The sequence below is a fragment of the Neodiprion lecontei genome, chromosome 4 (assembly GCF_021901455.1).
Source record: "Neodiprion lecontei isolate iyNeoLeco1 chromosome 4, iyNeoLeco1.1, whole genome shotgun sequence".
NCBI lineage: Eukaryota > Metazoa > Arthropoda > Insecta > Hymenoptera > Diprionidae > Neodiprion > Neodiprion lecontei.
In genome coordinates this window covers 38,666,891-38,689,052 of record NC_060263.1, presented here as the reverse complement: position 1 = coordinate 38,689,052, position 22,162 = coordinate 38,666,891, and the positions used below count along the sequence as shown (strand labels likewise).

The window sequence follows — 22,162 nt, the reverse complement described above, 5'->3', positions numbered from 1 at the left end:
GAAAAGGGAAGAAAATATAAATAACGTAGAAATAAAGTTAGGTGGGAGAAAAAGAGAAACGAAATCAATAAACGAGTTGAATAGAAAAAAAAAAATGAATAAAAAAAAAAATTTACAAACCTTTAGTTTACCATTTTGTATATCACATATGTTACGTTACTCCAACAATTGTCTCTCTCATATACCTCCCCTTTCTCAACATCATCACTTTTTCGTCACGCAATCCTAATGGTCCCCTTTTTCATTCCGCTCACGGTACTTTTCTCTCACATCCGTCCGAAAGGATTTTCCCGCAAATTATTTCTACCGCGTAAGAGTTTGTTTGTAAAAAAAAAAAAAAAAAAAAATATATATGAAATATATGCGAATAAAATCGTATCGAGGAAAGGAAAAGTTTTGAACGAAAAAAATACAGTCGCAATTTTCATTTTCAACGAGCTTTTTCGGAGGTGTGTCGGGGACGGCGAAAGCTCTGTATAAATAAATTTACCACGACGCGCGAAGAAGGAAGATTAATAATAATAAAAATAATAATAATAGTAATAATAATAACAATAACAAATACAACAACAACAAAAATTTTAATAACATTAATAATGATAAATTGTAAAATATATTTTGTATCGTTGTGTAGCCGGAATCACAGTGCAACAACAGACGACGAGTTAGTGGCGCGAAACGAGACTGATGAAATTCGAGAGTGCATTCGATTCTATGATACAATGTGTGTCCGTTATTTCTATACATACATATATATACATATACATATATACGTGTTTAATTTAATAATAATAACAATAATAACAACAACAATAATAATAGCAGCAGCAGCAGCAGCAGCAGCAGTAGTAGTAGTAGTAATAATAATAATAATAATAATAACAATGTTATTATAAATTTACACCAAACGTGTCTGTCTCGCGGTTAATTTTTTCACAAAAACTAATAACAATTTAAAACTTACTATATCGATAAAGATAATAACATCCAATATTAATTGAATATTGATTCTTAGTGGCTGTAACAATATTCTAACATACACTTCTATATATATATATATATATATGTGTGTGTACAATAGTGAAATATATATGTGTTGTATAAGCGTATATGACGAGATTTTTAACGGCAGGAAGTACGAGGATAAATAGGTAAATTGTTGAATAAAAGAAGCGTGGAGAAAACTGAATGCAAAAAAAAATAAATATATATGTACATATATATCGAAGACGCAAAGTAACACGTTGATTAATTGATACATATTCTATGTGGAGAGATAAAAATGCTTTGTGACATTGTCGGTTTTATCTTTGGACCTCTTTTTTTTTTTTTTTTTTTTTTTTCTTTCACAAATATGTCCGTAGCGAAAGTTTTCGGTTTTGCGCTGAAGGAAAAAATTTCTCATCTACGATATAAGGAGTGTATATGAACGTAGAATTAATAATTAGGTATATATATATATATATACACTATATGTAAAACAAAAAAATTTAACAAATCGTAATTAAATTAAATTTAGACAGAAAAAAGAAAAGGAAATTCGTATGGTAAATCTTGAAAATTTTATACTCTGCGAAGAAATGAAAAAAGAGAGACAGACAGAGAGAGAGAGAAAGAGAAAACACAAGTGAACATTTTTAAAATCAAGAATGAAAACGGACTAAGAAAAGTAACGGAAAAGGAAAAAAAAAAAGTGTCTTCTATTATATACTGTATATTTACACATATACCTTACATACATTAATCTATATTCTATTCTATAAAAATATACGACGTAGCGCGTATTGATTTTTTGATAATACACTGTATAATAATTTGTATACGTACAGAGAAATTAGTTTAATATTTAAAGAAGAAAAAAAAAAAAAAAAAATTTTCTGGAATCGTCCTCTTATATACTTATAGTATATATACATCATATAAATTTGAAGCGTATAATATATATCGTGATAGGGAACGAAATTCTAGTGTAAATTATTAGAAAAAGAAGCAGAAGAAGAAGAAGAAGAAGAAGAAGAAGAAGAAAAGAGGGAAAGGAAATATTTAGAAATACTTGAAAATGGAAAAAAATGGAAAAGAAGGTGAAAAGACGTGGAAAGCTTCGATTTTTCATACGCTACGCTGGTCCGTTTCTAAAATTTCCTGCTAACCAATCAATCGATCGATCAATGAAAGAAAAGTTGACGAATGAAATAAATTTAGTTAAATATACGTCTAAATTTTATATAAATCATTAAAATCCTTACAAACAAACTTAAAAAACGAACTTACGTAATTATAAAAACTTCCCACTTGAATTCCGTTATTAAAACTTATTGTAAATTACGTCGTGTAATTGTGAAAAATATTCGACTCATTTTTATTCCCTTTTTTTCCTCTGTTAACTGTCACAAATTATTTTCGTAAGAGTCGCATCATTTCTATTATTTTTGCTTTTGTATTCTGGATAAGAAAAAAATATACATACATATATTTATATTAATAATAAAAATTGAAAAACGATCAGATGACGGGTAGGAAGAAGGAAAGGTAAGAAAGTTTAACTATATTAGATTCGAATTTTGACCAAAAAAAAAAAAAAAACGGAACAGATTTTTTAATAAACGAAAAAAAAAAGACAAACAATATCCTGCTTATAGAAATTGTCTCAAAAAATTTGAAATGTGATCGCAAATTAATGTTTTCCACGCACTCCGCGAAATATGTATTAACAACTAATTGTAAGCGTAGTTATTCTGCCGACGCCTGATCTATCATATGATTGGTTTAAATTATTCTAAATAATAAAAATAAAAAATTAATTTATAGTATATCGATACAGGATTAAAGTTTAAAGATTAATTCATGTGTATGTATAGAAATCTAGAGCCGTTTAATCAGTATTAAAGGAAATAAGGAAAAAAAGAAAATATAAAAACTACCGGCAACCGTTTGTTATGCAAATAAATGTATCTTGTACGATAAATTATCCAGTGTAATCGAATCTTTGTTCCGTAATAGGAATTATTATATATGCAATAGAGACAAAAATAAAAATAAGAATGATAAATAAAAGGTATACTTATTGTTAGCGCATATCCTCAAGATGCTACAATATACTTAAAAATAATATATTATTATACATACAGGGTGTCTCTATTGTGACGTAGAAAAGTTTCAAGCTATATACAGTTATACAAATAAATAGATGTTGGTATAATCACCGTACAGTATACAGTAGAGATGAGCAATTATATGTTATACGTAACGCACAAGATATAAATCGCCTGACATTTGAAAGAAGAATAAATATTAATAATAATAAAAGTAAAACAGAATATTGAAGAGAGAGAGAAATTTAGCTGACCGAAAAAAACCGATCTTTGAAAAGTTTTAACCAATCAGCGTGATTATTAAAACCAGGCGATTTTTCGTGACATATCTGATTTTTGTGTAGAAAAAAGGAAAAATAAACCCCTGATAATCACATGTATTATAGTCTACACCCACCTACCCTGCACCAGGCAATAAACATTTAATAATAGTTATGAAATAAGTGTACCAGATGAAATTTTCAGTCACTTTCGAGACGGTGATTGTTTTAAAGGACCGTCGCAATACGTATATTCGACGAATACATGCAAATTTGTTTATTTGGTAATTATGTCGGAATAACATAAAGCGGATAGTTCGCGTTTATTGCGAATTTCAAGGAACGGATCGTGGAAATCATATTAAGAAGTGTAAATGGATGAATTAAATTTAATCCATAGCCTGCGAGATAATTGGCCAATTTTCAAAGAGCGGCGATGATATAAAGTTGGGTTATTTGGAAGAAGAATTTCCAAAAAAATTGCAATTGCAATTTTTCGTGTACTATAATAGTATTATACATATACGATATATATATAAAATATATTACCATTATTACCATTTTATCAAAGAACCGAATTTAGTAATCTTAAATACTCGATGTAAGTTAATTTTTTCGTTTCGTAAACACTGTACACCAATATATTATTGAAATGAGAATTTAAGGAAAAAGATCGAAAGACAAACCATTATTTGAAATAAAATTTCTAACTGTATAACATGTAACGCTGAGTTTTACTAATTTTCTCAACTATCAATCAATCGATCAATTCATCGGCACTCTTTACATATACTTCCATCCAAATATCTTATTCTCTGTAAATTAAAAATCTTTACGCTTTTATGCGTGTCTTTACCCCAGCAGCAGCGCTATTCGTACGCCATATTTGTTACGACGCGTTTTCATGGCGAAAATATTCGACGTTTCGAGCAACAAATGTATGCAAAGATGGTGCAAATCTTTCTATCCGTCGGTGCGTCTTCCCTCCAATAAAAAAAACCGAAATATCTGAACAGAATAAGACGATACAACCGTTACAAAATGCGAGGTGAAGGTCCGTCGTAGTATCTGCGATCGTATTATTGTTTTCTAACCTAATTCACCGGCTTCTCGGTTTTTTTTCTCGAGTAAACAATCTTCCAGCCGTCGATATTATCGCGACTTGAATACGAATAAACCAAGGCTTCTTCTATTCTGCCGTAGTACCTAATTCTGTAAAAATTATATGACATTTGACGGGTGAGTAAAAATGTACCTCAGAAAGTGAGAAAATTAGCTTGTCGAAAGCGACGAGGTTTTAAGGATGAACGGAATTGAAAGTTATTGGAACCCACAGAAAAAAAAAAAAACATCGTTTGAAAAATCTTCCCATCCAAACGGTTCTTCCTTAATCGGTGCATCCCTCAGTCGATAAGGAAGAAAGAAAAAGGTTCCCTTAACGAGGAAAAGGAGAGAAAAATGATGGTTCGAAGCGCGAAACGAATCCGAAGAACGGTTATAAATGCTTCGAAGAGGCGCAGCAGGTATAATGGATACATGATTGTTACAGGTAGGTACGAACTGTGAGCCGGATGCGCGCGCAATCGGCAACAGGTAAAAGTCGCGGTCTTGCCGCAGGTGTAGGCGAAGGGGGAGTTTTGACTCCTGGTGGGAGTCAACCTGACCGGCATTTTGGCCTCTGCCGAGAGGCTCGCTCACCCAACACCGATCGACAGTTCTACACAGCCAGTCGAAATGTTCGGGCAAATTGTTGTAACAGACGGCGATTTTCGCCCTTTTATTCGTCGAGTTGCGCGCGATTGACGCGGAATCACCGAATACGTGCGAATCGGTGAATGCGAGTAGACCACCGATATTATCGGTGGGTGAAAGTCCGCGGTGTGTTTCTGTGAATTTTCCCTTCTTTAGCTGTTTTTTTTTTTTCCCCCTCACACACATATTTTCTACAATTTTCAGGTGAGTAACGTTTAAAGATAATTGTATGGGAATCAATTTTTTCTTTTTTTTTTCTCTTTGAATTTTTTGAAATTTGAAACCGCGAAGCAAGGGTGGAATCGGAATCTAGGCGAAAGTTGGAGCAATTATTTGGATTCGAAATCGTGCTTCAATATTAAGGGTAAAAAATTCTGAGCAACTTTTTCCTTTCGCTTGATGAAGTTTTAATTTTTAAATAGATTTAAAAGAAGATATTTCGCAGCCTGAATTTTAAAGTCTGAAAATTGTACGTACCCGGATTGTCTTCACGCGCCAATTCATAACCCCGCGAAAGTTTTAAATTAACGTATTTTGATTCACGCTTGCGTTTCGAGTGCACGATAGGCAGTGATTTATATAATATTTTCTCGATGCTCTTGAATTAATGTTTGCGTAGCTGCAGATTGAGCCTTTGCATAAGTACGAGCTGGTTATCGTACTCAGGTATATATTACGGAGTATAGCAAGTTTGCAGTGACTTCACTGTATATTCTCAGAGGAACTCCTTTTCAAACCAGTCGAACGACATTCCTATACCGATTCAAGCCTTCGTCTTGCCTCTGTGGATAATTTTTACACTGAAAGTATAATGTATAGGTATATAAACGGAGAACGGCCGTACCTGTAGCTTATTAGACAAAACTTCCAAGACAGCATATACCGGTTTGAAATATCGGTGAATATACGAATAAAGTTTCATTTTCAGGAATTATCGCTGATCCAGCTATCGATGCTTCGTTTCGAATTAAAAATTGTTAAAAATCTGTTCGTTTCGTTAAATTTCACTCAGCGATGCCTGATTTTATTCAGAATACTCCTTTCTAAAGGGTTACGAGTGAAACAGATTTACTTTTTTACAATACTCGATTCAATACTCCCTATTTTTTTATCATTATATCAATATCTATCCAATGTTGTAAAATTAGATATTCAACGATACCAACGTGATGGAAAAAAGAGATTCAGTCAATTTGTAGAAATTGGTCCTGGGAGTCAAATGCACCGTTCTAAAGTGAAACCTGCAAGTTTTCTTCTTCTTTTTTTTTGTAACCATTATGAAGTGACTTTAAACGAAGCATCTTTTTCTTTATAATTCCTGTATATTCCGTTATAAATATTTTCAGAGAGTTTTACGTAGCTGAAACGTAATGATTTAACAAATCCTGAACGTACGGCGATCTCGTAATAAATTACCGACTGAAACGCGTTTAAACATTAGTCGAACTCTTTCATTTTTGACATCCTTGTGTAAACAAATTGGCCAATACAAATTGATAATCAGCATCTGCGTCGATTATACACGTGAAAATAAATTAACCGGGTTATTGCTACAGACTGCATTTACCTTCTCTGGGTGCGTAACTAATTACCTGTCCGTCGTTTCCGGTCTCCTTATTCACACGCGTTTCAAAGTGTGTTCAGTTACATTCACAAAGTTACAACGAACAACGCGACGCAGCGAGCGTGAAGAGGAAACAATTCATCCAGCTTCTGAAAGCTCGATGTATCTTGAAATATATATAGGATAATAAAACGACCTGGAATTACAGGAGAAAGATAATTTCTGCCGGAAACTGTACAGGGAAAATTTTTGCCGCGTATAATAATTACCGCGGAATTGTTTCTCACGGTGCGAATCGATCATAGAATGTATCTCACAGCCGTGTTTATCATCAAATTAATTACAACTGTAATACAAACGGCTTTGCGATAAAATGTTTTCGGTCACCTGATTATCACGATTGAGAAAACTGCGATCTGAATTAATCTTCGTTGCAAATTAATTACACAAATTCTTTATACAATTGTCCGATGATAAGATCAATAGATGTAATTTCCATTTTGCCAACTGAGATAAATTTCATTTGTTACAGTAACTAGAAAAATTGAGTAAAACGGGTTTCGTTGAAAAAAACTGTTCGAATATTGTTGGAATTACGAAAAACGAGGTACCCGTAAACATTTTGCGCTATCAGTTTTTGTCAGCGAAGCTTATAACCCGCGATAATTTTCTTGCCTCGAGTTTCTCGCCGCGCAACGCGTTGTTACAAGATTCTACATTTTTCCTCGATACACGGTCGAAATTGCACAATGTAACCGTAAACGCGAACACGTGCATGCATTCGATATGCACAACGAAGTTATCGCCAAGTCGCAATAGCTTCGCGCATCGCGTTTTGCGCGATCGAGATAAATTAGCGGAGCCGGGGAACAATAACTGTTATTGCAAAATAATATTAGCGAAAACGCGATAAGCGACAGCGAGGAACGGCGCTTGCTTCTAATACCGAAAATCGATTTGCGATCGGCAAAAATTATGGATGGGCTATTTCTACGCATGCGAATTGGCCGAAATAGAGTTTTGCAGTAATAGGTACCGTAAATAAGGCAACTTTCCAATTACGGTTTGCTCGCCGCTGTTCGACCGTGCGGATTTACCGCTATCCGCAAACCGATTCCGGTCAGCCGGTCAATTCGATGAGTTTTCGACTCCTTTTCCGAGTCGAATATCCCGTGGAATAAGAAATTCACATCTCGTTGAGAAAACTTCGAGCCTTGATTGAAACCTGTAACAGATTCGTAGAAAATCTGCGAGAAATAATTGATTGAAGTTTGTGAGAAAAATAATTCGATATATATATATAACGTCGTCATCGTCAATTTTAACACGGATGTTTTTCGCCGATTCCGGATATCTTTTCTCGCCTCTCGAGTCATTCTTAAATGAATTCTTCCGATGCTTCGCGAGAACGGTGATGATAATGATAATGATACACGATATTCGCATAATACATGTATAATAACAGCGTGAGGCGATTAAAAAATAAATAAACAAAACTCGCTACGTCGGAATGTTTCTTTTTTCCTGCCTCGTTGTTTTCTCAATATACTTCTTTCTACGCCAAACGCGTTGTAATACAATAACACAAATGTTACGCTAACATATGGCTGTGTAAATTTTTTCTGCTTCTTCTTCTTCTATACTGTTAAATATGCACAATGTCTTCTGTATTATCGTTACTGCGAGAACCGTTTAACGTACATTGTTCAAAGACTCTAATATCAGGCACGTATACGCGTGTTTCGCGGTACATGGCGCAAGACTTTTAATTCTTTTCAAATGCTTCTTAATTATACGCATCATAGGCGCAGTTTTTCATATTCATGGTTATACATATAGCGATGACTTCATTACAACTTGTAATTATTCCTCCGTACGTCATACTTGGAGATTATTTCCATTTACTTCGAAGCGCTGTGTACAATTGAATTTTGGACGATAAAATAAGTTAAAAATTGAATGAAATTGACACGAATCAACGCGTTGGATTTCTTATCAATATCGTTCACACTGAACGAAGTAAAGAAGCGAATTTCAAATCTCGCCGATCGTCGCGTCCGCTTTTTTTACACTCCCTAATTATTTCTCTCGCGATCTTATCGCGCGCTTCGCTATTCACCGAATTATTCAATCCCCAGGTTCATTGTTCAGAAAATACTTCGTCCAGTCGCTGAACGCAAGAATCGACCCTAAGGTGAGATACACCCTCAGTGTGGAAGTAGAGCCACAACTAATCGATGTTGCCGCAGCATTCCTTGTTAAAGTTGCACGACGAAAAGCTTCGCTTTATTCTTTCTTGTCGTACAACTATATTACATAGGCGAGGACGTTTCTCAGGTAGAATTGCTGAGAAAATTTATCAATTATTACGATGCATCATTTTTCTCCCAAGAAAAAAAAAAATTTCTTTTTACCATCGTTTTATTACAGAACAATTATTAAATGCGATCGATTTATTTCAAGGGTTTTAAAAAAATGTGACGTACTTTGTATTAAATTTTCTTGTTATTATTTCTCACCGCACAAATAATACACAACTGTTTTATATTTGTATTTTGAATGAAAATATCTCCCACCTGACACGTTACGCAAGAGGTGGGATCTCCTAACCCGATTCCAGAGACCGCAAGGTGTCTGAACAGAATTTCTTTTTTCCGTCCCCTCTTCATCGACGTCCTGTAGGTTCAACAAAAGCGCGAGATTCCTGAACCGGTTTAGGAGGGATCGAAAAAGGTTGCGTGAGCTGTAAACACTAAACTCTAACTCGAAAATCGAACTCGAAGTGTTTATTTGGTTAAATTTTGTACATATTGTTTTCTTTGTCAAAACAATTTTCCTGCGGTAATTTTCGGTAGATTAAAAAAAAAAAAAAAAAATCCGACGTTCCTGTTTCACTTTACATCATTCTAATGCGAAAATTTCTCTTTGTTTATGATTTTAGAATGATATCTGGAACGAACATGGATCCACCGAGAAACGTACCATTCGATTATAGTTAGTGAATTTGAATTGAAACGTAGTAAATTGGTGTCTAATTTCTTTTCAAATACATACATAAAATACTCTAAAGTTCGTGAAATCGAAGGATTGAATATCGTTTTTTTTTTTTTTTTTTTTCAATTTTCTCCTACCGTCAAGAAAGAGAAGAAGACTAAAAAGAAAGTAAAAGAGCGAGAAAGTAAAATGATCGAGAGTCATTAAAAGCCGATTCGGAATCCTGAACTTTGCTGATTTCTACCATTTGTAAAAAGAAAAGTAATTTTCCTTTCGCGACACTGCTAAAGAAGAAACAAAGATGTTCTACAACCACGTCGCAGTTCTCGGACTTTTCGTCCTCTGCTCTGCCCAATCGACGATAAGACCTGGAGGCAGGATGTGCGGCACAATGCAATGCTTACCGAACGAATATTGCAGCACGTTCGACAGCCAATGTCAGACATGTGCGAAAATTTGCGATCCGACAACTCACAATCACGACCTGCCGAAATGCACGGCTCACTGTCAAGGTAAGTCCAACTAGGACGTTTAAAAAAAAAAAATTAAAAGACTGAGAAAAATTTCATTTCTTACAGTAACTAGAAAAATTCAGTAAAACGGGTATCGTTAAAAAAAAAACAATATTCTTCGATTGTGGTAAAAGATGAAAATGGTTAACCGGAACTAAAAATCTCTCGCTAGAATCGCTGGATATCGATAACTTTCCGAACACCCGGTACGTGGGCTGGATCTCCTTTCGGTGAAAAAACATTTCGAAAAGGAGGCTCTCTTTTCGCCGACTATCTCCTACGCGCAGGTAGAAAAAACGAGGATAGTCGTTACGACACAGCCTCGTTTTCGGACCTCCGTGTCCTCGAATAACGTCGCTTCAACCTGTTGCACGGAGTTTTGCTTTAGCCGAATAAGACTTCCAGGATTATTACCCTTGGAAGATCGGTTCCTATCCCGCGTGCTCCCCGATCCTGTTATTCTCATCCCTTGAACGAGCGGTCGAGCCGGTTTATTCGGAAGAATTTTACCGTCCGAGGCAAAACCAGATTTTTACCTCATCCTTTTCTACCTGTCGTCGTCGTCTGTGCGAACGAAGAGGTTTCGAACGGTGACGAAGATAACGCCACGCGTTTTTTCTATCGCGCAACTCGCGCAGTCCTTATTGTTTAAAGCACCTTAACTTTGCCACTTACACATTCGGCACGTAAGTTGGCAGCCTGCCTATCACCGACAGTGAGTCACTCGCTGTAACTCTTGGCCGATTACGATTCTGTGGTTTGCATAATTTGGCGTCAGGCTTATTTGTCACCGTCGGTTTTCCACTCCTCTCCGTTTGTCGGTGCGCTTCGCGATGTATCTACGGTAGGGGGGTTCGAAAGAAGGACCTTTTTTGAGATTTCGCTCTTCGCCTTTTCAGTAGAAAAAAAGTAAAATAAAATAAAATAACAAGAAGAAAAAAGTTTTTTTTCTTACAACTGCCTCGACGATGTTGAAATTTCGACAAAAAGATTATTTTCAGGAACTTCAAAATTGACACATGTTTAAATTACTTCGTTGGCTGTGGTTTGCATGACGAAACGAAAGTTTTCGTAAAATCTGAGATGTGTAGAAATTTTTTTAACTTTCAAACATCAAGATACTTGACTGATATTTATTTTTCTCGTTGATTTATAGCAATCAAGAAGCTGAAGCGAAACTGGAGGAGTGTGAACCAATATTGATTACTGCCATATCGAATTATTAATTTGTTCTTTAAAGACTTCGGTTGGAAAAAAATTAGTTTTTACAAATTACAAGATAGATTTTTCGGTACTAAAAACAATCACACTAGTCTCGGATCTTACAAAAACCATTGTTTCGTCATGCAAAAATTTAGCCACAGAAGGATGTAAAGATGTCTCAATTTTGAAATTCCCGAAAATGGCCTTTTTAAAAAATTCAACGTCGTCGAGGCAGTGGTGAAAAATTTTTTTCACCCCAGCCCAAATTGCTTGAGCTATTTTCGACGGAAAAAGTACAAGAATCTCGGAGAAGAGCGATATCTGAAAAAAAAGGTCCTTTTGTAAACCGCCCTAATGTACAGTTTCTTCTTTTCGCGACTCGTTTAACTTCTTTCCAGCTTATTTTACCGGCGTGGTATCTTTCCGATCCTTTGTTCCAACTGTAACACGGATAACCTGCAATATAGTTAGACGCTAAAAACTAACACGCCCATCTATTTAATATACATTTCGTGACATAGATGTATTAAAAAATATCCAGAAGACACGTTACGCGTCATTACTGAATAAATTTTTATCACAAGAAGTTTACCATTGTTAATAAAGAACGCTATCCACGCTGTTACATCTACTTCGAGAAGACCTCAGCGATATTAACGAGTCGACGATACGATCCTACCGACGACGAGACTTAATTTGCACAGTTGCTTCGTTCGGCACCGACCAGAAAAGCAAATATGGTACCGAAGGTCGTTTGATCGTGTCTCGATTCGATCTTAACGAACAGCCGCGACACTTTCGCAAGGTGTATTAATTACCAGGAACCAGTTCATTCCACCGAAGTTACAGTGATTGACGGGTAATAATTAAATCCGTCCGTGAAATTGACGAAAAGCCGGAGATTCTTGATGAATTTTTAACTTCCGCCGAAACACGCGAACGAGAAACGACTCGCAGGATTCTTTCTTGTTCTTGAAGTTTCGACGTAATTGCGAATGAAAATTTCTTCAATGGAGTTGGGGAAAAAAAATTGGAAACGCCTCCGTAATCACCTCGTGCGATTGTTCGTCGTTCGTTTTTACACTCGTTCGATCCTCCGACTGACTAACGATCTCTGAACTGAAACGGCGATCGGTTATACAAGAGTTTGTAAATGCTTTTGCAGCCAGGACAGGCAGCCAAGTCCCAAGTACGTTGACTTTGCACTTGACTGTCCAACCGACTCTTACCACAAGGTGATGACTCATCGTCACCATCTATTCCCGCTAGCTTTTTCCTCCGCTTCTTCTTCTTCTTCTTCTTCTTCTTCTCCGTGTCGTTTCACTCGAACCGATCCGACCGGATGACCGACATCGACCATCGACGAGCATCCGTCGCCTCCGATGAAGCCTTTGGACATCAGCGTGCAACTGCGGTGTCGACTAACGCTGTTTGCTACTTGTTTTATCTCTTCTTTTTCGTTAGAAAAAAAGTTGAAAATGCCAGTGTTGAAGGATTGTACCTGATCAGGAGACCGAAAAAAACGATTATTCAAGGACATTTATTGAAGAGATGTTTCAATTTGTTGATATAAAAATTTATACACATATTGGGGTAACATTGAACTTCATTCTGAGCGAGATGTTTCTGGACTGGATCGTCCGAGATAAAAAACAAATAAGATTCAGTTATTATGAGGTATTATCTGGTCTTTAATCGAAGGACTGAGCACAAAATTGATTTTTAACGAAACGGTGGCTTCTCAAAACAAAATTTCGATTTTCCATACAAATGTTTGCCTTAGTTTGTTTGCAAAGTGGAAAATATTTATCTACGAAAAAAAATCTTCGGTCAAGGACTGAAAAATATATCCATAAAGCTTTATGGATATATTTGAGACTATTTGTCAGATCGACATGAAATTTTCTCTATACATACTTAAATATACGTACATTACGAGAGTGAAATTGCAAAAAAAATCGATTTTTGAAAAATCCTGTCTAGATATAACCCCTTAAAAATATGACAAAAATTGGCTGGTGTCTGATACTAAAAAACAAATTTTGTGATCGATTCGAGAATTAAACATGAAAAAGTGTTACATCGACGCAAAAACTTTTCTTTTCGACGGGGTGAAGACTAATCCAAGAAGTTGATTCGGACTGGATAATTTTCCGGGTATTTTCACCCCTGTGAATTCGATCAGCTGCCACAGTTTTTCTTTCACTTTGCGCTCTCTGAGTCATCGTCAACGGTTAGCAAAGAAACCCCTTGGTTCCCCGTTCCAGGTTGCCAAGGGTGAATCGATCGACCTGAAAACGAACGGAAAATCTATGCCTTCGGTATGCAGACATTCCGACTCCCCGGTGCGGAGGGATCGAAACGGAAAAATTTCGCCACTGAACGCGGTCACTGACCGTGAAAATTCCTCTCTAAAAATCGCGATGATTCCCGTGGACTGATCGACTTTTTCTGGAATTCCAAAGAAAAGAATCTCGGGTGAACCGTTTCCGAACGAAAAAGCCGTAACGGCATGGTTTTCCACTGTCCGTGGAGAGAAAAAGCTCACGGACCGGAAAGAAGAATGCGAAGAAGAAAAAGATGCGATTCGTCAAACGCTATCGTCATTCGGAGCGTGTAAAACATTCGACGCTATCAACAGCTCGTGACGCCTTCGCGTATACAATAAATTCTTTCGAACGATTGTTGAGCACATTCGACCCATATTTTTCCTCGTCTATGACACGTATGCGCGGGTGTGTTTACCTATGTATGTAAAATGTACGATATACCGTCAAGCGTAAGGAATGGCAATCGAGTCACCTGCCATTGTTTGCAGCAGGTTGCTATCACAACTGGCAGAAGCAGCGCCTGCGCTCGGTTCGTTTTATCAACCGTTCCAAGTCTTACCAACTTTGCACGCTGTACTTCTATTAGTCGCTATTATACTCTCAGCTCCTTTCAAATTCGCCTTTACTTTCATTTGTATTCAAATTTTCATCACATCGAGAAGATGGGGACGAATTCGTAGAAAAAGGTAAGAAGTCTTACACTCGGTTTCGAGGTCTCGACTCTTCGGCGTTTCTTCATTCTTCCGAAGGCTGGTGAACGTTCGCAAAACTAGTACATTTACGTATCCGTGTTTCTTTGAAAATTTTTACCAACGAAACGAGGAGTTCTTCCGTAATTGTTTCGTGCCCATTATCCCGTAGCACAATTATCGATACGGACTGCTACTCCGATTTGTTTCGACTCAAATTTTTCGGGCCCGATTCGACACATTGACCCTGAAGAATGACTCGAGTTCAGCCTCGATCATCGGTCACGGTTTTCTGACCCCAATTTGTCACGCCTGGGTAGCAAATCCTGCAAGGCGTGCTTAGAAAGGATGCTGTGAAAAAGTGTTACTTTGAACCCCGAAGTGATTTCGTTGTATCCTACGTCTCGATGATGACGGAAAAATTGTCATCGTTTCGGTTTTCCGCGAGCGGAAAGACACCCGAGCAGGTTTTGTTTCAACGAACCCGTTCTTATAAAACGTGTACGGTTGCTATCTCAACACGTTGAGTTCGCGACGCTGCATGCGAATAAGAAAAAAAAAAAAAAAAAAAAAACGAAGCTGAACAGGTTACGTAGAGTACACATAGTATCGGATGTCGCCGCAGGCGTTCCTCGTGTTGCACACGACGCAGACGAAAGGAGGAAGCGAGAAAATTTATATCGGTATCGGTGACAAGGGGCAAGAAATGATCGTGAATTTAAGGGTTTATACCTGGTCAGGAGGCCGAAAGAAACAGTTTTTGTAGGTTTTTCACGAAGAGGCTTTACGATTTATTGATATAAAAATTGATGTACATGTTTTTTTCACTCCCGATCGCTCCATCGAGGTCAACGCTCGTTAAATTTCCACCCTCGGAATTGTTGCCGGAGAAATCGGCCAGCCGAACGTCACTAGCCGCTGTTAACTCGGAGTCATTCACCTCTGTTGACGGTACTGCAACACTGGAGCCGCACCTAGAACGGCGGCCATTCGAGTCGAAAGAAAACGCCGGGAGACTCGAAGCTTCGTCGAGGGTCTGCCGTGTCTGTTTCTGGGCCCTGAAGTAAAACGATGTCTCTTTAGAATACACCCGCTGAAGAAGACTCGGCTCTTGTCTTCCGTTCCGCGGTGCGTGACTCGGGATTCAATGCCGATCGACGCTTATGTTTGGACAGACTCGCGTTTACAAAAGAATCTGAATTTCCATTTATGCACGGACTTTCCCAGTAGGTACTACAAATTATCGCTATCGATTTAAACTTTCGCGAGACTTGGAAGTTCGCATTGGCTAGGTTGGAGCTTTTTTCTTTTTTTTCGACGAGCTCGATTCGGTCGTTAACCACAACCCGAGGCGTTACTCAGATCCATTCTGATTATTTCGATGTCACGGTATGATTTTGCGATTGAGTTTTTGAAGAAGGATAATCGATGGAGCAATAAATCGATACTGTAATTCATTTGCGCAGCGAGTGTCTTCACGAGGTTACAGAACATTCAGAAATGGTTGGTTCGAAACCAATTTGGTTACTGTTGCTTAGAAAACAATTCTGATGAGATTTTTGACCCGTTATGACTAACCTACGATTCGTTGGACCATTCTAAAGGACGGAGAGAACCGACGGAAATGACAAATTCTTCAGTGAGAAATATTTCATTCATTACAGTAACTAGAAAGATTCAGTAAAACAGGTATCGTTAAAAAAACTGTTTGAATATTGTTGGACCGGAACTAAAAATTTCTCTCGGTGTTGTTTGCTCGGGAGCATATGATCCGACAATTTTCTAATTGTGTTTTTCTTTTATGTTTGCAGAGTATCTCCTCGACCAGCGTTACGTGCTGCGTAAAGAGCTGCTGGGGGAGGATCCGTACCTAAGAGGTGAGCTGCTCGCCAGCATGAGCTACATATCAATTTATACACTCTCTAAGGTAGATGGTTCGTTATAAACACTGCGGTGTCTGACTCACCGTCGATATTTAACATTGTACCTGTATTATACCAACGAGCGAGCCCGCGTGCGTGCGTGCGAACAAATACCGGAGGTGAAAGGCAGCCTCGGCAGCGTCGCAATGGGAATGGAACCCATGGAAATTTATATTCCCGTAATACCGAGAGAGACGTAGTTGGATACTTGAAGAAGAGGAAAATATTACCCTGTAGCGTCGAGTCGGTGTCCGAAGATTGTGGAAATTCCTCATTTTAACGACGAATCGACCGGTTTTGATTAGAAGTAGGAAAAAGATATCAAGCTGTATTTGAAAAATTTCAAATTTTTGATGTCTAAGCTTGTACAGTAATGTTCAACAATGCCTTGGCCTTACGACTAACTTGTTTACGATTTTACACGAATTATCTGACAACGACTCCCAATCTCTCGTGTCGGCTGCATCGCCAGTCATTGTCACATAATTCGTATAGAATCGAACTCGCGTTTTGTTTCGGACAGAAAACAAGTTAGCCGGAAGATCAAGGCTTTAATGAACATTACTGCAGGTCGTTCGAACTTTCTCCGACTCGTTACTTTTATATATTAGGAATGTTGTTTCATTCGTGTTCACTATCGAAAAGTTCCTCATCCTCAATTTTGACGAGACTTGAAACTTGGACAGTTCCTTTGTAGCCGCGGGGTTTCAAGGTCCGGGAAAACCAGCCTTGCGGCAATACGCATTCGATATTCACACAACGTCGTCGAGCAAGCTTACCTAGGACATACACGAGTGCAGTCGAACGTCATTAACTGTTCAAATATTGAGGAACGATGAAAATAACTCTTGGAAACAGGTATCCGTGACTTAATGATGAGCACACAAGGCGGTTAATCATTCCTCTTGAGCCGGAAGTTAATTTTCCTCGGAATAACGAAGGTCGCCCAGACTCCTCATGGAGCTTTGCTCCGCAAACACGTCGCTGTACCAAGCGTGCAAACTGCTCACACTACATACCTATATCTCTTATTAATTTTTGTTTTCGTTGCACGGAAGTCTCGACTCACGGTTTGCCGTCTGTTGTGTACAACCGTCCATATTAGCATATCGCAATTTCGCGCACGCGATATCAAGATCTTGTCTATGCAAATCAGACACCAAGCAGCTCTTATTGTTAGTCTGCAATGCAGGCCGTGATCCCGTCATTCCTAATTGCGATTTACTTATTATGAGTTCGGTTCGGGTTGCGACGCTGTTTGCCCCAACTAACTGTTCATCGATAGTCGATAATGAGGGTTCAAAACGCCTAAACGCATCGCATTCCCACAAGTGTATCAATTTAATCAAAATAGTATTCCGCAACGTACGAAACAATTTGAAACCGGTGAAATATTGTCGAGACTCTTCAATACAGACTTTTGTCTATGTGTATGTGTACGAAAGATGAGGTTTTCAATAGCATAAGAGACCCATAATTTCAATTTTCAGCCGAAGTCCAACGACTGAAAAATCTGGTAACCATTACGCTGACGGTGACTTGTCTTGCGGTCCTCGTAGTGGCTTTGCTTTTGGTTTGGAAGTCTCAGCCGATAAAGAAGATCCGAAAATCGTGGCAGGGGGGACAGCTGAGCAAGAAATGGGTGAAGGTAAGCAGTTGATGACAGATTGGTTTTTTTTTATAATGAAAATAAACACACTTGGAGCAGTCTGAACTTGACAGCTTTATTACTTATAGTTTCAACAAGACTTTAGAATTTTTTTATTAAAATTATTAAAATATATATATATATATATATATATATATATATATATATATATATATATATATATATGGTGACACGGCGCATTATCATGTGATTTCGTTTTTCTTCCACCCCTCCCCTCACCCAGAAACCGACGAACAACAATCGAGTGCAAGACGACGTCGAGGTCGGTCAAAACCCGAAGCAGAATGGCCTGAAGTTAGCCATGCCGACGATAAGTGCGACCGTAGTTGCGCCGAGGAGCGAAGTCGGCGACGGTACTCCGAACACAACAAGCACCCCGCTCTCCAGGAGGCATCCCAGCGAAGACACGACCCTGGATTACGCCTACGACAATCAGGGGATGACCCCGAGTCCGGAAACCGTTCAACCGCGCACGAAACGCGAGAGTTCTTTCTAGACTTAACGGAGATGAAAAGTTGAAGAATTCAAATCTCCCGGGGTTCGATCGGGGACATCAAAAAATTGAACGATTCTTCGAGAGCATTCTGCAGTCGGTCCTTACCGACCGAGTGAAATGTATCACTTGTTCTTTTGAAACCAAATACGGTTTTGCATATCTTTTTTCGGAATTTGGAATTTGGTATAAAGTTGTGCTATAATTGGTGGTATTTTCGCGTGAGTGATTATAGTCAAAATAAGTCACATTTCACTCGGTCGGTAAGGACTGACTTTTTATGCGGAAAAAGAAATTGTCGAATAAAAGAGGCGGACGAGTAAATATTCGTTCCTCGACATTCTTTAGCATGTGCGGTGCGCACTGTTTTTTTTTTTTTTTCTTTTTTTTGTACAATATTTTATAAAAGGGAAATTTCGTTTTTACCCACGCGGTGTTTTCACCCGTTTGTTGATTTATTTTTCCTGTGTAATGTACTTACGTGCACAGAGTCGCTCTTCTCAACTTTGCTCAACAAGTTTGACAAAGCGCAGCTGTCAGGGACAGTATTGCGAAAACGTCAATTTGTTACTTCGTGTTTTCGATTTTATACGGACTTTCCGAAATCCTTTTAAAATTACCATATTCGCGCTAATGAAAGAAATCACTTAGAAGCAAATAAAAAAAAAAAAAAATAAAAGCAAAAACAAAGCAGATTGTCACTGTTTATAAGAATTCGTTTTGTTTCTTGTAAACAAAAAAAAAAACAAGAAAAGTTGACAATTTTTGTGATATTCTGTGAAGGTGTGAAAATATTGTAACAATTGTAGTATTAAATTAATGAAACTATATCAGTTAAAATTAAATCACCTGAAATTCTGTGCGTAATATAACATTAGCTGCAGTAAATAGGTATAGAAAACGAGTGAGATTTTCATTTAAAAATAAGATTCTAATCACTTTGGAGACATGCGTGTATTTTCTATCTCATAGACAGCGTTAGATATTTTTACGGATGTATTTAAAGAATAAGTATTATTCGTATCTTCTAGATATTACGTTAATATTGTTATTATATAGGATATGATAAGTGTGACTGCGATGCAGTGAATATAGAACCGTGCGGCTGTGTGACTTAAATATTTGATTGACTAGGTATTGAAGCCTAAGACGAACTTAAGAGCAATATTTTAGTACACGTAGGTATAAATACAACAATTTGACTGTTTTTTTTTTTTTTTCTAACAGTTGAATAATATAGTCTTAACGATACTGTTGATAACCAATTTTTCTATCACGTATCACCGTCTCTGTAACGTAGATCAGGCTGACGGCGTTATTTCTTTATTCGACTTTCCTTAACTTCTTCTCTTCGTTGATCACTTCCTAAAAGTATCGTAACCTTATCAGCCATTCCGTCCATGAAAGGCCTTAGTAGCATTCGCGTACAAATACGTACGGCTTGCATAGGGGAATTTCATAATTTCGCGTCACTTGACAGAATCTGCCTTAGAACCGCCGCTGGAAGCTCAATAAACCCTTTCGTACCTCTTCGTTCGCTGTGAAGTACCTTCTACGCTCAAAGTAACGCTCAAAATCACTTGGTGTCTGTGCGAAAATGAAAAACAAAAAAAAAAAAAAAAACAAAACAACCAAAACTGCTCAACGTAACCATGTTTCGTTATAGTCGATACTTATGCTCAAATCGTTGTACAAACGTGTTATTCCAGCCTTTACTTCGAACGTTAAATTTTTCCAATTTTTATACAATGGTATTAAATGACAAGAATAATCCGAGGATAAGAGAAAGTTGAAAAGTTAATGATTAATTCAACATCGTGCCTTTTACTCGTGTCGTTACGGTGCCTTTGATGCGTTGTCGTTGACGTTTTATTACGAAATTCCCCTTAGTTTGTATCAGTTCCATTCACGATATTTAAGCAGTATATATTATCTAATAAATTATATATACATCTTGAAAGTATGTATTGTAAGTCTATCGCTTCTATGAATTATTCACCGTAGATTTAAGTGATTTTTGGTCCAATTTTTTTGAGACCAATGTCTTCCAGAATTGAAGATATTATTGTGCCCCAGGCAGCTATTAGGATTAAAGAATCGTTCATAAGTATCTATGCGTATTTCGACGACTAGATATATGTATTTACATAGATTAAAAGTTCGCTATAGTACAATTCACAAAGAGAGAGAGAGAGAGAGAGAGAGAGAGAGAGAGAGAGAGAGAGAGAGAGAGAGAGAGAGGGATTTGTGCGAAACGTCATTTTATATCAGAATAATCGAGTTTCAGTTTGAATATCGGTCTAAATTCGTTTTTGCAATGTCGAATAGAAATCATATTTTAAAATCAACTTTCAGACGACGTCTTTGTATTAAACCTCATAATCTTGATAAAACACTGTAAAGAGTAAATAAGTTTGAAGCAATAATTTTAACGATCATATTCTACAAATAAGTATATAAGGCTTTGTATTTAGCAATAAATAATTGAATATTGTACTTAAAATTAGAGTATTCGGCAACGTCGTTGCTTTTGTATAAATGATAAAATTTCCCTCGTGAAAAAGCAAGCAGGATTGTTTGATAACAGCATGAATCGTCCCTTAACTTGATGCTTACAATCGTGCGAAAGGGACAATTTTTAGACGATTCAAAATTATATCTGAGTACTTGTTATAATTTGGCATTCTATGGCAGTGGATTAAATTACCAACTTCCAATAGGGATGGAAAATTTTTGCGCATCCTAATCTTGTTGGCTTTAATTCGATACGACGTTAAAACTTAAAGACGAATCGCACAAGACTTTACAGTATGTCCGCACAATGAAAGAATTGTTTGACAATCGTGGCTAGAATCATTTTTGATACTAATCTGTCAACCCGCCGAAAACTGATCTGAAAGCAAGAAGAATTTTTATTCCGTGTCTATAATTCGGCCCGCGATTTTCGAGAAACGGGCTGCTTCTGAAACACGCTTCTAGCCGCACAGCTTTTAGCATATAAAATACGAGAGTAGAACTTGATTGACATAAAATTTTTCTCCAGAATTTGAGTGTACTTGGCATTTGTTTAATTTGAATTTTGACTCGCTGTCTCGTTTGATATTGTATATACGTGTGGTTGCGTAATAGATAATAAATAATTGTAATAAAAAGTGAAAAACCACGTGACATCACATTGTTAGATTTTGCATGTACATAGATTAAGATATACGATCAGAGGTGTATTATATTGAGTTGTAGTTAGTGCAGATGCTATGTATAACGATTGTTGATTGGATTATTTAAAGTAAAATTATCATACACGAATTCGTTAGCGGATAGATACTCAAGTATATATATGTATAAGATTTATAATAACTATAGACGGGGTATGACTCGTCGGGCGTAATGAAATTTAACTTCTCAAACATATATTAAATGTTTTGTAACATATTTACAACGTGGATACACGTTTTACTCTTAATTTTTTTTTTTTTTTTCTTTTTTTATCACTATTAACGTTAGCGTATCGTAACGAAGAAGATTTTTAGCAGATTCGTCATGCGTTGAAACAATATTCATGGTTATTGAGATTATATCTACGCTAATCTCCGACAGCTAGTAATATGTATAGATCAATAGTTCTAATAAATCATTAAACCTGAACGGAGTGTACCAATCTTTTCATTAAAAAGCCTTACTT

General features: G+C 37.1%; 1 protein-coding gene across 1 annotated transcript; it reads left to right on the top strand.

Moving 5' to 3' along the window:
• Window positions 1–5,043: 5,043 nt before the first annotated feature.
• On the top strand, window positions 5,044–22,125 carry LOC107228187 (protein grindelwald). The gene is made up of 5 exons (XM_015669566.2): window positions 5,044–5,308; window positions 9,610–10,174; window positions 16,208–16,273; window positions 17,809–17,966; window positions 18,211–22,125. The coding sequence occupies exons 2-5, from the start codon at window positions 9,964–9,966 to the stop codon at window positions 18,481–18,483; spliced, it is 708 nt and encodes a 235-aa protein (XP_015525052.1). The 5' UTR covers window positions 5,044–5,308; window positions 9,610–9,963; the 3' UTR covers window positions 18,484–22,125.
• Window positions 22,126–22,162: the final 37 nt, after the last annotated feature.